The 17,093-nt window shown below is 32.4% G+C and overlaps 1 protein-coding gene across 2 annotated transcripts in view; it reads right to left on the reverse strand.

Moving 5' to 3' along the window:
* Window positions 1-5,491: 5,491 nt before the first annotated feature.
* LOC139876647 (DNA ligase 1-like) overlaps window positions 5,492-17,093 on the reverse strand; it is a 29,665-nt gene continuing 18,063 nt past the window's right edge. Inside the window, exons 2-6 of one of the 2 annotated variants that reach the window (XM_071864002.1) lie at window positions 6,506-6,562; window positions 6,328-6,405; window positions 6,152-6,229; window positions 5,881-5,964; window positions 5,492-5,751 (exon numbers count right to left, since the gene is read on the reverse strand). In XM_071864002.1, coding sequence (XP_071720103.1) covers window positions 5,896-5,964; window positions 6,152-6,229; window positions 6,328-6,405; window positions 6,506-6,562 — 282 coding nt within the window. In that variant the 3' untranslated portion in view covers window positions 5,492-5,751; window positions 5,881-5,895. Of the gene's footprint in view, window positions 5,752-5,850; window positions 5,965-6,151; window positions 6,230-6,327; window positions 6,406-6,505; window positions 6,563-17,093 lie in introns of both variants that reach the window. The other variant, XM_071864003.1, reaches the window with a different exon arrangement.

Raw genomic sequence — 17,093 nt, forward strand, 5'->3', positions numbered from 1 at the left:
AATCATAGCAATTTGATTCACTCAAAACGGATTTAAAATGAAGAAGTTATGGGTAAAACAAGATTGGATAATTTTTCTCATTTTAGCTACGTGAAAATTGGTAACAAATCTATTCCAACCATAACTTAATCAACTTGTATTGTATATTATGTAATCTTGAGATACCATAGACACGTATACAATGTTTCGACCTATCATGTCGACACATCTATATATATTTCGGAACAACCATAGACACTCTATATGTGAATGTTGGAGTTAGCTATACAGGGTTGAGGTTGATTCCAAAATATATATAGTTTGAGTTGTGATCAATACTGAGATACGTATACACTGGGTCGTGGATTGATTCAAGATAATATTTATCGATTTATTTCTGTACATCTAACTGTGGACAACTAGTTATAGGTTACTAACGAGGACAGCTGACTTAATAAACTTAAAACATCAAAATATATTAAAAGTGTTGTAAATATATTTTGAACATACTTTAATATATATGTATATATTGTTATAGGTTCGTGAATCAACAGTGGCCAAGTCTTACTTCCCGACGAAGTAAAAATCTGTGAAAGTGAGTTATAGTCCCACTTTTAAAATCTAATATTTTTGGGATGAGAATACATGCAGGTTTTATAAATGATTTACAAAATAGACACAAGTACGTGAAACTACATTCTATGGTTGAATTATCGAAATCGAATATGCCCCTTTTTATTAAGTCTGGTAATCTAAGAATTAGGGAACATACACCCTAATTGACGCGAATCCTAAAGATAGATCTATTGGGCCTAACAAACCCCATCCAAAGTACCGGATGCTTTAGTACTTCGAAATTTATATCATATCCGAAGGGTGTCCCGGAATGATGGGGATATTCTTATATATGCATCTTGTTATTGTCGGTTACCAGGTGTTCACCATATGAATGATTTTTATCTCTATGTATGGGATGTGTATTGAAATATGAAATCTTGTGGTCTATTGTTACGATTTGATATATATAGGTTAAACCTATAACTCACCAACATTTTTGTTGACGTTTAAAGCATGTTTATTCTCAGGTGAATATTAAGAGCTTCCGCTGTTGCATACTAAAATAAGGACAAGATTTGGAGTCCATGTTTGTATGATATTGTGTAAAAACTGCATTCAAGAAACTGATTTCGATGTAACATATTTGTATTGTAAACCATTATGTAATGGTCGTGTGTAAACAGGATATTTTAGATTATCATTATTTGATAATCTACGTAAAGCTTTTTAAACCTTTATTTATGAAATAAAGGTTATGGTTTGTTTTAAAAATGAATGCAGTCTTTGAAAAACGTCTCATATAGAGGTCAAAACCTCGCAACGAAATCAATTAATATGGAACGTTTTTAATCAATAAGAACGGGACATTTCACGTACTAGTCACCAAACCGTCGCAACGGCTCGAGACGGGGTGTTTTGCAACAGTTGATGGGAGTATACACTCAACGTTATGTCAAGTGTGTTAGATTTTTCGACCGATCATGTATAATATTTTATATAATTGTACTCTAAACCATATTTTGTTAGTATTAAATTGAAACTAAATAACTTTGCAATTTCATGTGTACAATAATCGTGAAGAGTTGATTGAATCGGTGAAAACTGATGCACTTTCTCATAACCAAGTTATTGTCATTAAAAGATCAATAGGAAAAAAATGGTTACTTAGTCAAGTTTAAGATGTTTTTTATTTCGAGATCTGCAGACATACTATGTCTGCACTGAGGATGTGACTTTAAGATTTGAGAAGATATGATCCACCTTATGGTTAATTTTTATGTGATCCACCTTTGAATTTTTATCTATTATATGAATTGTTGTACACGAACATTACGCGCCAACTTTCATTTGTCTGTCCAAAATTAATAGTTCACCTTCTTATATAGATATGAATAATAAGGTAAAAACGTCTTTAATTTATCTGGATAGAATTAAAAGAGAAAGAAAAATTATGGGTAAAACTTGAAAGTAAACTCTTTAAACTGTATGTTTTTTGTCTGTGGACTATTAATATGCGACGGAAGAAGTATAATTATGTTAAAGTTATCAACTTTTCGAAAAAAATAAATATTAAATTAATAAATTATAAAAGTAATCGTAACTTAAAAAATAAAAAACAAAGAAAACAAAGACAAGTCGAGTAATAGACTTGAATTTTTGAGAAAAAGAAAGGAAAACACTATAATTATTAAATATTATTTAATTATAAAATGAAAAATGCTGACATTGAATTGATAGTCCAGAGTAATGCAGGCCTACGAGGGGTGTCCCATTAGAATTTCCCTATCTTAAATTTAACAAAAAGTCAAACAGAACTGTTTATTAATTTATTTATTTTTATTTTTTTTGTGACAGAGAGAATATTAAATTAAACATTAATATTGGAGTATACTATTATCAAGAAGACGTGTTTCAAAATGCTACTAGTAATAAAAGGATTTAGAGATAACATTACTAAAAGCTAAGTGACATTCATATGTATGTCAACAATATGAACATACAAGGAGAGGCGGATCCACAATGGGTTGGGTCAAATGCCCCGTTAAAAATTAAATGATACAAATGATATATTTTCTAAGGGTGTTTAGTGACACAATCAAAATTCAAAATGTAGTAGAAAAGAAGAGTATTTTTTCCCCTCTTCGATCAGCATATTCCAATCCCTGTACACAAGTGAAATTAAAGTACTTAGATTAGTAGACATATATATTGTTACATAAGTTTGTATAACGCCAAAATGAAGATAATCTAACATACAATATATGTGCTACGTACACTACTAATAACTAAATATATTTTATAGTGTTAGTACAATTACAATGCTATCTGAAGAACGCTCAACTGAATAAATGGGTAAGCACTAACGACAAATAAAGCACAATTGGCGTATGGAGAAAATCTATTCATATAGGGATCATCACCAATTCACCATTGCAAAAGCTTATAATGCGAATAGAAGCAGCAAGTATACCGAATAATTCAAATTCAAATTCAAATTCAAATTCAAATTCAAATTCAAATTCAAATAATCATAATATAAGACTTCTATTTTGACCTGACCTAGTGTCAATGTAGGTTACTTCTGCTTTATTTATACATAGACATTCTACCCAAGAGGAAAGGTTTTATAGCAAAAACTCTGACTAAAAGGAACAAAGCTTTAACTTATTTTTTCTTTTCCGAATATACATATATACATATACATATTAAAGCTTTAACTTATTTTTTCTTTTCCGAATATACATATACATATTATACATTGTTCGCATGTGGTCATATATATCTTTTTGTTCTTTTGTGTAGGTTTCCTTGATATGCCTTGAGCTCCGCTCATCAAACTTTTTTTCTTTTCTTTTTTCTTTTTTTTACGGCTCTTTTAAGTAAGGCAACATCAAGCGTCGATTTGTTGGCGACTTGACGACCGCTTAAAGCCTAAATTGAATCCTATGCATGATCTAAATCCCATGAAAATTTGATTCTACCATTTTTATGGCGTGTTTTTCATTTTATTTTATTATTATTATTATTATTATTATTATTATTATTATTATTATTATATTACTTTTTTTTTTTTTGGCCGGAGGTCCGTTGGAAGCAATCTCTTTACCCGTCGAACAGAGAGAGGGAAGACCTTCTCTACTCTTGGAGTGTGTCACTCGGGGTGGAGAAATGACTTCTCTTTATTCAAGGATAGAGGAAGGATTGTCTACGTCTCACCTCCCCCATACCCGACACATGTGGGATTGGGTTTTGTTGTTGTTGTATTATATATAAAGATAGAAATATATAGTGTTTTGAAGATCAATTGTAAGTTCAACGACATACTCTCTATACAGATCCGATGATCTACTTGCACCAACACATTAAACAAGTTATTGCCTAGAGCGCAAACAAACATCCTAACTCCGTGGAAACCGAACCATTGAACCAACAAAAAAAAATGAACCTATTGAACTAGCCTCCCTAACAAACCAATAACATTGCAACTTTAATGCCATCAATAACACAACTATTGAAACAACCAAACAACCACGGCCATTAAACCAAAACAACACCAAATCAACGAATCTAAACCCGTAGGGACCCAAACAAACAAACCAGCGACCGTGAATTACCAAACCAGCACCCATCTCACCAGCCGAAACAAACTCGCCGTCGGCCAAAAAACAGAAAACACAAGTCGCCGGAGCAACCATTGAAACATCCATATGAAATTGCAGCAACTCATTTCAAATTACCCAAACAAAGCTCTAACTGATTCAAAGAAACCTACAACTTTAACTGCGGTAACTCATATAAAACTACCATTTCACGCGTTACCTTACTAACGTAGCTTACTAAATTTACCACCTGTAGATTACAGAGACAATTATCATAAAGTTACCAAAAGATATGCTTGATGCATATGAGGCTTTAAATATTTAATTAGGCTTGGGATGCTATTGGTGAAATTGACATGATGATGTATGGGCCAACCACCGGAAGGTGAGAAATGTTAGGACCCACAAATCAGAATCAAAATCTAATGTAAAGTCATTTGCAAGTACATATTACTTCTTATGAATCATTTTTCCACGAATATATCCACCTCTGAATTTAAACCCATAACTTATTAACTTATTTGTTGAAGGGTCACCACAATACCCGAGGTCAATGACCCTTTGGTACATATAAATAATGTACAATTACGATCAATGATACAACGCCAAAAGAAAGTACGCTCGACTCCCATACAACATCGCACGATGTTAAGCCGCTAGCGAACCAATATTTTCAATGCATAAATCATATAGTGGAAAACCCGGAAACATCTAGATGACATTGCGTGCAGCGTATCATCTACATGTTTTTTCAAAGTAGATAAAAATTTCATACTACGGATCAACAAATGTATAACAAAAATGTCAACTATTAACTAGGTACATTCCCAAAAATTAAAAAGTCTAAAATGTGATTTTAAAAACTAATGCTCTTCTTAACTGCATAAAAAAAATCCTTATAGTATCTCTATAGATAAATATTGGAAACTTGACTATGGTAACTACATACACTTTAGTGTGGTGGGGGTAGTTTTCTTTAGGTCTAGCCAGTAATGGTGGTAAAGCACCTACCTATCTACTAAAAGTTGTTTTCCCATATTCAAACTGTTGTTATGTTCCCCTTTTAGGGGAAGCTAGATTCTAAAACTTGATTGCTTTGACTTTTAGTTACATTAACTCCTATAGAATGAACACAGACTCAAGTCACACCGAAAATGCATACCGAACGCAGTTTTTATTTTCTTTTGGTATGCACCCAATTCATATTACACAAATGCAAAGTTGCAAAATTCGCTACCCGGGAAGTACTCGATTAGGAGTTTAGAGAGTAATCGGCAACTCGGATATTAATCGGATTGGAATTTGTATACATTTAAATGATATATTTCAAAATTATACGTGTAAAAATAGAAGAAAACTACACATAAACAAACTCTAACATAATTGTCTAAATACATAACATAATCGTTTATTTGTTCAAAAAACTTTGAAATTCTATTTTAAATTCATATTAAAAATTAAAATGTTGACCAATTTTGACTTCGACAAACAAATCCACGATTTTATATCTTTCATACAGAACACAGTTTTTTTGTTATTTTTTGTGTGCTCCCAAGTCCATATTACACAAATCAGCAAGACAAGATGGCCACGTCATACCCTATTACCGGGTAACCTGTATGAAGTTTTAAAATATATTCAAACTTCTCTCCAGAAACAGAGAATTACTTTTTCTTCGGTAGTTACAAAAACAAAAATTGAAAGAAGCAATCACCATATTCTTATAAAAATTGCAGAAACTTGCCTGCGTGTATTCCTCTCATTCATCTTCATCGTCCTCTTTACTGTTATTATGGGTATGTTTCTGAGCATTATACATGTCAGCAACCTGAGAATATCAAATGTGAACCTTCTATCATTTTACACCAATCCGTATTTTAACTAAACCTTTATATCCAATATCAGATATACTACTTTTCAATTGAAAATGAACTTGAAACACAAAAGTAGATAATAAAAAGAAAATCAATAACAATAATATAATAATTATTATAATATAATAGATGGTACTTTACCATTTCTGAAGTTGAAGCTTCTTCTGGAGCCTTGTCTTCTCGGACACGTAATAACCGTGGGAATCGAAGTGAAACGCCCTTTTTTTACAATAAAAAAAAACACACTAATGCAATTTAATAGCAAATTCATCTAACAAAACTTAATTTACTCAAAATATGAAATTAAAATAGTTAACCTTATTAGGATCGACAGTGCCAATTGCAGCACAATAAACAGGGCTGATGGTCAGGTCTGCAGCTTTAACTTCCCATACCTGAAACTCCATAAATTTTTCTTGCGTATGTCTCCGTTACTTTCGGCGGGAAAATAGGCAAACATGAAATATAGATCATTAAACGTTAATGATTAATTACCTCAGTTGCCTCGAACCATACATCTGGATCTGTGGAATCCGCATATCGGTAATACGACTGACCAAATTTATAGATCAAAATTAAAATATGAATAACAGTTTAAACGATGCCTCGATATGCAATATATATATATATATATATATATATATATATATATATATATATATATATATATATATATATATATATATATATATATATATAGGGGCAGGATCAATGGGTAAATAACCAATCGGAGGAAGCAGGGGGAAGCACAAAAAAAAAATTTCATTTTTTTTTGAATTTTTTTTTCCGGCATCAAGATCACACGAAAATATGAACATTTAGAAGAGACACTTCGTGATGAATGTTATTATGTAGGCGGGAAAACGATCGACAAAAATAACATTCAAGATAATATTGTTCGTGAAGAATGTGAACGTTTTTTTTTTCATGTTTTGTGAAGTAAAATTTAGCCCGATTTAGAGTTTAGGGTTTGGTGTTTTGGGTTTATGGAATAAAACCAAAACACCAAACCCTAAACTCTAAACCGTTCGTGTTAAAAACTCAATCTAAATCCTAAATCTAAACCGTAAATCTAAACCCTAAACCCTAAATTTCTAAACCCTAATATCTAAACCCTCTAAACCCTAATATCTAAAACCTCAACATACGCTCGAAAAACACGATAATTGTTATATATTACTTCTTCGAGCGTTTTCCCGCCAAAATAAAAACATTTATCACAAAGTCTCTTTATTAAATGTTTATATTTTCATCCAATCTATAATGTTAGTGAACAAAGTTTTTTTCAAAAAACGAAAAGAAAAAAAAAATTTACTTCCCCCCTTCCCCCCGATTGGTTACTGATGTCGTACGAGGTGTATACAAAATAGTTTATATTTTACTAGGAAAAACTATTAAATATGATACAATTTTACACAAGATATTTATTTATTTATAGAATGGATATACTTAAACCTTGCTACAACACTTATAGGCAGTGTACCTAATCGTACAGTAGTGTAGTTTTTAGTAAGTCCGGTTCGTTCCACAGGAAAATCTTTAAACAAAGCTCAACGCTATATTAGTTTACTTTTATAAAAATACAAATATATATATAAGTAATATTATTATTATAAAGGGGGGTTTTTACCGTTTAATGACCGGTTTGTCGATTTTAAGACTTTAGTCGCAGTTAAAACCTAATGTAAAATATAAAATAAATACAAGACTTAAATTAAAGCGTAAAGTAAATAACGATAATGAAATTGCGAATAATAAAAGTGCGATAAAATAAAATTGCGATAATTAAAAAGTACGATAATTAAAAGTGCGATTAAATAACAATAAATAAAAGTGCGATAATTAGAAGTGCAATTAAATATAAAATAAAGGAAATTAAATATGAAATAAAAGAATTATGCTTATTTAAACTTCCGTAATCATGATATTTGACGTGTTGATTTTAGTTTTATGCCCATGGGTTAATTGTCCTTTGTCCTGGATTATTTAATATGTCCGTCTGGTTTTTGTCCATAACAGTCAATCAGTCATAAATATAAAGTGCGAGTGTCCTCATCAAATTATTCTTATACCCGAAGTTAAATATTCCAACTAATTGGGGATTCGAATTGTAACAAGGTTTTAATACTTTGTTTAATGAATACACCAGGTTATCGACTGCGTGTAAACCAAGGTTTTACTACTTTGTTAACAATTACACCAATTACCCTTGAATGTAATTTCACCCCTGTTTTAATTATTCTAGTGGCTATTAATCCATTCCCGTGTCCGGTTAAATGAACGATTATTCGTACATATAAATACCCCGCCCATCGTGTCCGATCGAGTGTATATGGTAATTTATAGGGACGCCCAATTGTAAATCTTTATATTAACATTAACAAACTTTCATTTAGTTAAACAAATATAAAGCCCATTAATAGCCCATAGTCTAATTTCCACAAGTGTCGTTCTTTTATCCAAATCCCAATTATGGTACAAAGCCCAATTACCCAATTTTAGTAATTAGCCCAACATCATGACTACTTCGTTTTAAATAAGCATAATAATAACTTAGCTACGAGACATTAATATAAAAAGGTTGAACATAACTTACAATGATTAAAAATAGCGTAGCGTTACACGGACAGAATTTCGACTTACACCCTTACAACATTCGCTAACATACCCTTATTATTAGGATTATAATTAAAATTAAAATTAAAATATAAATTATATATATATATATATATATATATATATATATATATATATATATATATATATATATATATATATCATATAGATAGAGAGATGAGAGAAATAGAATATGAAAAATGATCAGAATTCGGTTTGGTTTATAGCCAGAGTTGAAATTTGGGGCTCCGCGACTCGCGGCAAAATCCTCTTCAAACTCCGCGAGTCGCGGAGGATGTATTTACAGCTCACACCCTTGGAGTTTTCTCTGCCGACGGTTTTTAATATATATATATAATATATATATAATTAATATAATTAATTATATATTATATTATATTTATATACATAGTTAACTTGTAATTTTTAGTCCGTTGCGTCGAGCGTTGAGAGTTGACTCTGGTCCCGGTTCCGGATTTTCGAACGTCCTTGCGTACAATTTTATATTTTGTACTTTGCGTTTTGAATCTTGTACTCTTGTAATTTCGAGACGTTTCTTATCAATAATTGGAACCTTTTTGATTGTCTTTTGTACTTTTGAGCTTTTTGGTCGTTTGCGTCTTCAATTTGTCGAATCTGTCTTTTGTCTTCACCTTTTATTATTTAAACGATTATCACTTGTAAATAGAACAATTGCAACTAAAAGCTTGTCTTTCTTGAGGAATAATGTTATGAAATATATGTTCGTTTTTAGCATTATCAAATATTCCCACACTTGAGCGTTGCTTGTCCTCAAGCAATATCGTCTTGAAATACTAGAATCACTTCTTTATTTTTCACACTTTGTACATCAGTGATTTCTATACGGCGGTATAAACAATGGTAGTAACGATATGGTTTACAGTCCCACATGACTATAAAAATTTAGATCCTTTAAGGAAATTGGATCTTTATGAAAACATTTGATCTTTTGAAAATTCAAGCTAGATTTTACCCTAGACAAGTTTTCTGATTTGATCCATCATTGGTGTTGCAAAATATATTTGTGGATCAATATTTTGGCTAAAACTTTTAGGCTCGTGTAATCCACTGCTATCCCGGTATCGAATAGCACACATCCAGTTTACTTGTTCCGTATATTACCTTTCGGTAAACTACCGTCCGGTTGTAAAGGAAAGCGTTGAACAAGCAACTGTTAAGGCAATGTCCCCTGACATGCTTTTGATTATGGTCTATAACGTGTCGGACGCAATTACTATCCTTGGTAGGAGCAATAGTAAAGCTCACCCTTATAATTTTTCGGCCTGGCACAAGGTCCTGTCTTTGACCATGCTATGCAACCACCGTTCTTACGGTTGACACCCGATTTAGTTCAGGTGACCTAATGAATTCCAGGTGAATTCCTAGGATTTTACGTTCAATGGTAATGAACGCATTGAAAATAGGGTTTTCAGAAAACAAATCGATTTGTAATTTTGATCAAAATATTTTCTCGTTTAAGCTCGAGTTTAGATATCATTGAATTCCATGAGTTTGTAATTCTCAATCTTTAAGGTCAATCTCTAGGATTGAGTAATATCAGTCTTAAAAGCTGATTTTTAATCTTTAAGGAGATTATCCTTTCTGGGGATCTGATTCATTAGTCTTATCAAGCTAATTTGCACGGTGCCCCCCATTGTACGAGATAAATCCTTCTCATGGTTAGGATAAATCTGACCACATGGCGACCCTGTTTAATGCTGAGGTCCGTGGATTTCCTGCTGATTTTAGTGATGACTTTTCTAGATTTTTCGTCAACCTACAGCTGGTCTGAACGACAACTTCATGACCTAAATCAAGAAGCGCGTGTCTTTTTCGGAAGACTTTACTTCCTTTTAATGATGGAATTGATTCATCGTGTAGATCCATCTCTTCTTTTCTTTCATCAGGTAAAACAGTTTAGTTTAGTCCAAAGCAAAAGTATTTTCAGTTATTTGTTACAGATATATGTGACATATGTTTAAGATAACTTGGTAAATTTTTCCACACTTGTTTTTTTTTATTTTTCTTTTTATCGTCCTCTATTCCATTTTAAATGAATTTTGACATTTTAGTTTGTTTCTTAATTTATGTTCTTTCTGAGATAACAATAATTTCGGTGTTAAAACCTAGTTTTATCGTTCATAAATATGTATAAACATGATTTGAATTCATTTAATTGAAAATTTTTTACTAGAATTGGGTAGTCAGTATATATGACTAGGGCTGTTCTTTTTTATCAGAGAGCACTAGATTCTAATACAACTACTGCTTTACTAGTATTTTTAATGGTAACCAAGTGTATAAAGTAAAAAATTTTAAAATCCGAAAGAATTTAACCCCTTCCCACACTTAAGATCTTGCAATGCCCTCATTTGCAAGAAATCAGTAACAATTTAAATTATTGAGGGTGATTTGTGTGAAAATGATTAAATTTTTACCAAAGTTTCCAAATATATTGGCGTTTGTTTGCTGAATGATAAATGGTGCACATCATTTGTTCATTCCGTCTTGTTGTTATTTCACATATATTTTGCATCTTGTCGTCAAAATTAGTTGCTTTTGCTGAACTTAATGCCAGTCTTTGAAAATGCGTTGTTTTACCCTGTTGTGTACATAAGATAAACTGCAAACATATATACATATTTTTGAAGTTTGGTATATTACCCCACATTCAAAAATTATTAAAATCTAAGAATAAAAGTTAGATAATTATAAAAATGATTACAATATTAACAAAAATATTAAATGTATCAATAATTACAAATTACAAAATAAAAAAAATAATAATAATAAGTAAACTAAGGATGATATTGGTACCAATAGGGGTTCCAGGCATAACCATAAGTGCTATAGAATGCTTCGGCAGGGTCATACGTAGGATATGGTGGCTGCATCTCTATCGACCAAGGAGGGAAGACGGGTTTCGGTGTAGGAATATAGTTTCTACCTATATGTTGGCAATGAGCTATGATCTGGTTCTGATGAACTTGCCAATCTTCAAATGCTCTCTGTCTAGCATTTTCGTATTCCTGAGAAGCTATAAACCTATGCATTTCTTGCATCTCATTCCCCCCTCCTACATTACCTTGCTGCTGGTTTCTCTCCACCTGTGGATGTCTACCATGGTATCGTACTGCGGCGTTATTTCGCCTCTTCAAAACTTTCGCACCATGGTATACATTTAAACCTATAGTATCGCGGGGTTCCGGCTCTTCTAGTAATAATCCCCCCCGACTTATATCCACACCGAGATATTCACCAATCAAAGTAATAAAAATACCACCTCCTATTATGCTATGTGGTCGCATCCCCCGAACCATAGCTGATAAATAATAACCCACACAATATGGTATACTTACAGCGCTCTGTGGGTCTCGAATACACATATGGTAAAACAAATCCTGTTCATTTACTTTTTCCTTGTTTTTACCCCTTTGTGTAATCGAATTAGCTAAAAACCTATGTATCACTCTTAATTCGGCTCTATCTATATCCAAATAAGAGTAATTTCCCCCTTTGAAACGGTGATGGCTTGTCATTTGACTCCACACACCGTGTGTATCAAAATTCTCATCTATCTTTCTACCGTTTAGTATCAATCCTCTACAATCGGCAGACGCTAACTCCTCAGGCGTATATATACGTAAAGCCTGAGCCATGTCCAGTAAAGACATGTGTCGCATCGAACCGCCTAACAAAAATCTAATAAAAGAACGATCGGTTAAACTAGCTACCCGATCATTCAACTCTATACTACATAACAACTCTTCACACCATACTTTATATACAGGTCTGCGTATGGTGAATAAACATATCCAGTCATTAAAAGAAGAATTACCATACCTCTGTACAAGTAATTCCCTAATTGGCCCGGCCAATTCTATAGCTTCTAAGGGTCCCCATTCTATGACCCTCGGTACCTCAACAACCTTGGAATGAAGAGTATGCAAACCCCGTTGATATTTTGGATAATCTATCCAAAGTCTGTCAAATCTCAGGTTCGGGTGCAACTCTTCCAAATGCATATCGGAAAAGGTCATGACTGGATGAGGTACATCCTGCTTGTAGTAGTTATCCACCTCCTGTTGTTCCAAATTCTCAGCAGGAGCATTGCGGGCTTGGGATGAAGATTCACCCCTTTCATTCTGCAAAACACATCAAACACAATTTTTGTGCATCCAAATATGCATTAGTGTCAGCAAAATCATCAATCAAAATAATTACAATGACATTATCAATTTATATCAAACTTAAGCTTATTTTCACATTTTTATCAAATCTACACTTTTTCAAATAAGCATATACGAAAATGTTCGCCAAGTTCATAAGCATTCAACTCAAATAACATGTCAAAATAATCATTACTAGCAATTAAACAAGTCTCAAATGGCATTATCTTTCAAAAATCAAGTTCATGAATTTTAGACTTGAAAAAGTCCACTTTAATTCTCAAAATCATGTTTAGGCTCAAAGTTTGGATCATTTAACTACCTAGATATGTTACACTACTCAATTTAGCAACAATTCATAACAAAAATCGGCCATAACCTGTTTATATCAAAAAGCCCCAAATTTGCTCAAGAACACAAACCCTAGATTATTCAAAATTTGAAGTTTAAGGCTTCTAATCATGTTAAACAGCATCAATCTAGGTTATACAAGCATAATACATAAACAATTTAAGTCTAATTACACTAAAAAACATCAAAATCAAATTGGGGAAAAAATAGCTCAAGAACATCAAATTTCGAATTAAATGGTGTTTAGGTGTAGAAATTTACCGTTTTTCTTGAGTAATTCTTAGATAGCATCCTTCTCAACATGATTTTAGCAAAAGATTTGGTGATTAACGGTTAAAAATTGGGATTTTTGGGGTTTTTTCTCGGGTTTTTCGGGGTGTTTTTCGCAGTATTTTTTTCTGTGTTTTGGGTTTTGGAGTGCACTGATCGTTCAGCTCTTTATATTTTTTTTTCTGATTTTCGGTCCCTCCGCGAGTCGCGGAGATTTAAGCACCAAACTCCGCGAGTCGCGGAGTTTGGTATTTTTTTTTTTTTTTTAATAATTAACTTTTGAAAACAATTAAGAAATTAATTTTAAAATTTTGTTTCCCTTGTTATTTAGGACGAGGTCGTTTCGGATCGATGTCCTAGTCCGTCCTTCGACAAAATTTTAAAATTTGTCTTTTTGTAGCGATTGTTTTAAAAGCTAAGATTTTTGGGTTTTTTAATGTTTTTGGCATACTTTAAATCAATAAGATTAAAAATAATGATAATAAAAGTTCTCGTCCCTCCCTCGGGTAAAGCAATTTCGGTTCAAAGACCTAGTCTTCAACTTACGACGAATTTTAAAAATCATATTCTTAACTTAATGAGATAAAGTAAATTTTTGTTTTTAAATTCACACAACTTAAATATAAAATTCAAAATTAAAAATTAACAATTCACACCAAACTTAAAATTTGAAATGCATAAAATTAAAAATTCATATTTTAAAAATTAAAAATTCACACCAACTTTAATTTAAAAATTCATATTATAAATTCATACCAAACTTATATTAATTTTTCAAATATTTACAATTTTAAATATATTGTTTTTACAAAGTTTTCAACATTAATTTAAGATTTAAATATTAATTTTAAAAATATGGTAAAAATAAAATTAAAAATCTTTTTGTCTTTTTATCCCACTTTAATCAATCAAATATTATCAAAAATATGCGCCCCTCTTTTCGGTAAAGTAATTTCGGTTCCAAGACCTAGTTTAACTCATGACGAATTTTTGAAATATTTTGGGTTGATTGATTAAAGATATTTATACCTTAAGAATAAACGTTAAATTTCGCAGTGATGTAATAAATTTTTGAATGATATCAATAATTTCGGTCGCCAAACCTAATTTTATTTAATACCAATTTAATACTTTTTAGCGAACAAATTAGCGTTTATTATCAAAAGGTTAAAAATAAAAATAAAAACTGTACAGACATACCTGTGAAATAGATTTCTTAGTTATATGATCTATCCCATTCATAAGATAGTCGGTTTAATTGGTTTTCCATGGCTACATAGGCGTAACCTCGAGCATTCAGTATCTTTTCTTCTAAACATATGAACGGTCCGTCTCTGCATAAAGTAACAAATTCGGTATTTGAATAGGTTTGATTATTTGAACATTTACCTCCATGTGACCATTTTCCGCATTTGTGACATCTTTCTAGGTGTCGTGCTCTTCTTTTCGCTGCGGATTTTGATTTTCCTTTACCAAATTGTAACTTATTATCTTCGCATCTGGATTCTTTTCTAACTCCGTCCATTCTTTCTCTGATTACTGATACTATTTCACTCGGTAGTATGTCATTATTACGTTTAGTGATCAAAGCGTGTAGCATTAGACCATGGTTTAGTTCACAGGCAGTCTTCATTTCGTAAAAACCTAAAAAAAATAAAAATTCAGAATGGGGGGAGAAGACTAGTTCTTTAGGGTCTGCTAGGGAAAGACCATACGTGTTCCATTTTCGAGAACTACACGAAAACAGACAATCTAACTCTAACAGAAATACATATTATCCTTTAAAGACTTGATTCTCCCCACACTTAGTTAGCTGTGGTGTCGAAATTGTGATTAACTTCGTTGTCGACTTCCATCGGACCATGTATGTAATGTTTAACTCTGTGACCATTAACTTTAAATTCAATCCCATTTGAATTTATCAATTCTATCGTTCCGTATGGGAAAACTCTTTTGACTATGAATGGTCCAGACCATCTTGATTTCAATTTTCCAGGAAATAGCTTGAATCGTGAATTGAAAAGAAGAACTCTGTCTCCTTCTTTAAATTCTTTTGAACTTCTGATTCTTTTATCATGCCATTTCTTCGTTCTTTCTTTATAGATTAACGAATTTTCGTATGCTTCATGTCTTAATTCTTCTAATTCGTTTAGTTGACTTAATCGTAGACGTCCAGCTTCATGTAAATCAAGATTACATGTCTTCAAAGCCCAAAATGCTTTGTGTTCAATTTCTACTGGAAGATGACATGCTTTTCCATAAACAAGTCTAAAAGGTGTGGTTCCAATTGGAGTTTTGTAGGCTGTTCTAAAAGCCCAGAGTGCATCCTCCAATTTAATGGACCATTCCTTCGGATTTGATCCTACGGTTTTTTCTAGAATACATTTTAAAGCTCGGTTGGTATTTTCAACTTGTCCACTTGTTTGTGGATGATATGCGGTGGAGATTTTATGAGTTACTCCATATCTTTTAAGATCTTTCTCAAGTTGATTATTACAGAAATGAGTACCCCGATCACTTATTAAAGCTTTCGGTGTTCCAAACCTTGCAAAAAGACGTTTTAAAAAGTTGACTACAACTCGTGCATCGTTAGTTGGGAGAGCTTGTGCTTCCGCCCATTTAGATACATAATCAATGGCTACGAGTATATATAGATTATTATTAGATTTTGGAAATGGACCCATAAAGTCAATACCCCAAATGTCAAATACTTCACATACTTGGATGACATTTTGTGGCATTTCATCACGTTGACTTATTTTTCCGGCCCTTTGACATGCATCACAGGATTTGCAAAGAAGGTGTGCGTCTTTGTAAATTGTAGGCCAATAGAATCCAGCTTCATAAACTTTTCTTGCTGTTAGTTGAGGCCCATAATGCCCTCCTGTTGGTCCTGTGTGACAATGGTTTAAAATTTTACTAGCTTCATCTCCAAATACACATCGGCGTATTATTCCATCGGGACAACTTTTAAACAGATGTGGATCTTCCCAGAAATAGTGTTTTATATCACTGAAGAATTTCTTTCGTCTTTGGTACGATAATCCTTTTTCAAGGAATCCACATACTAAATAGTTTGCATAGTCTGCAAACCATCGGATTTCTTTATAATCTATCTTCAATAGATATTCATCAGGAAAGTTGTCTTGTATGGCCGATTCATTCAGAACTTCTAATTCGGGATTTTCAAGACGAGAAAGATGATCAGCGGCGAGATTTTCTGCTCCTCTTTTATCTCGGATTTCAATATCAAACTCTTGTAAGAGTAAGATCCAACGGATTAATCTTGGTTTAGCATCTTGTTTTGAAAATAGGTATCTAAGAGCAGAATGGTCGGTATAGACCACCGTTTTTGCTAGAACGAGATATGATCGAAATTTGTCAAAAGCAAAGACAATAGCAAGGAGTTCTTTTTCAGTAGTTGTATAGTTCGTTTGTGCTCCTTGTAATGTCTTACTAGCATAATATATAGGTTGAAATCGTTTTTCAATCCTTTGTCCTAAAACGGCTCCCATTGCAAAATCACTTGCATCGCACATTAGTTCAAATGGTAGATTCCAATTTGGTGTTATCATGATCGGTGCATTAGTGAGTTTTTCTTTAAGAATATTAAAAGATTTGATACATTCATCTGAAAAGATGAATGGCGCATCCTT

The sequence above is a fragment of the Rutidosis leptorrhynchoides genome, chromosome 11, assembly GCF_046630445.1.
Source record: "Rutidosis leptorrhynchoides isolate AG116_Rl617_1_P2 chromosome 11, CSIRO_AGI_Rlap_v1, whole genome shotgun sequence".
NCBI lineage: Eukaryota > Viridiplantae > Streptophyta > Magnoliopsida > Asterales > Asteraceae > Rutidosis > Rutidosis leptorrhynchoides.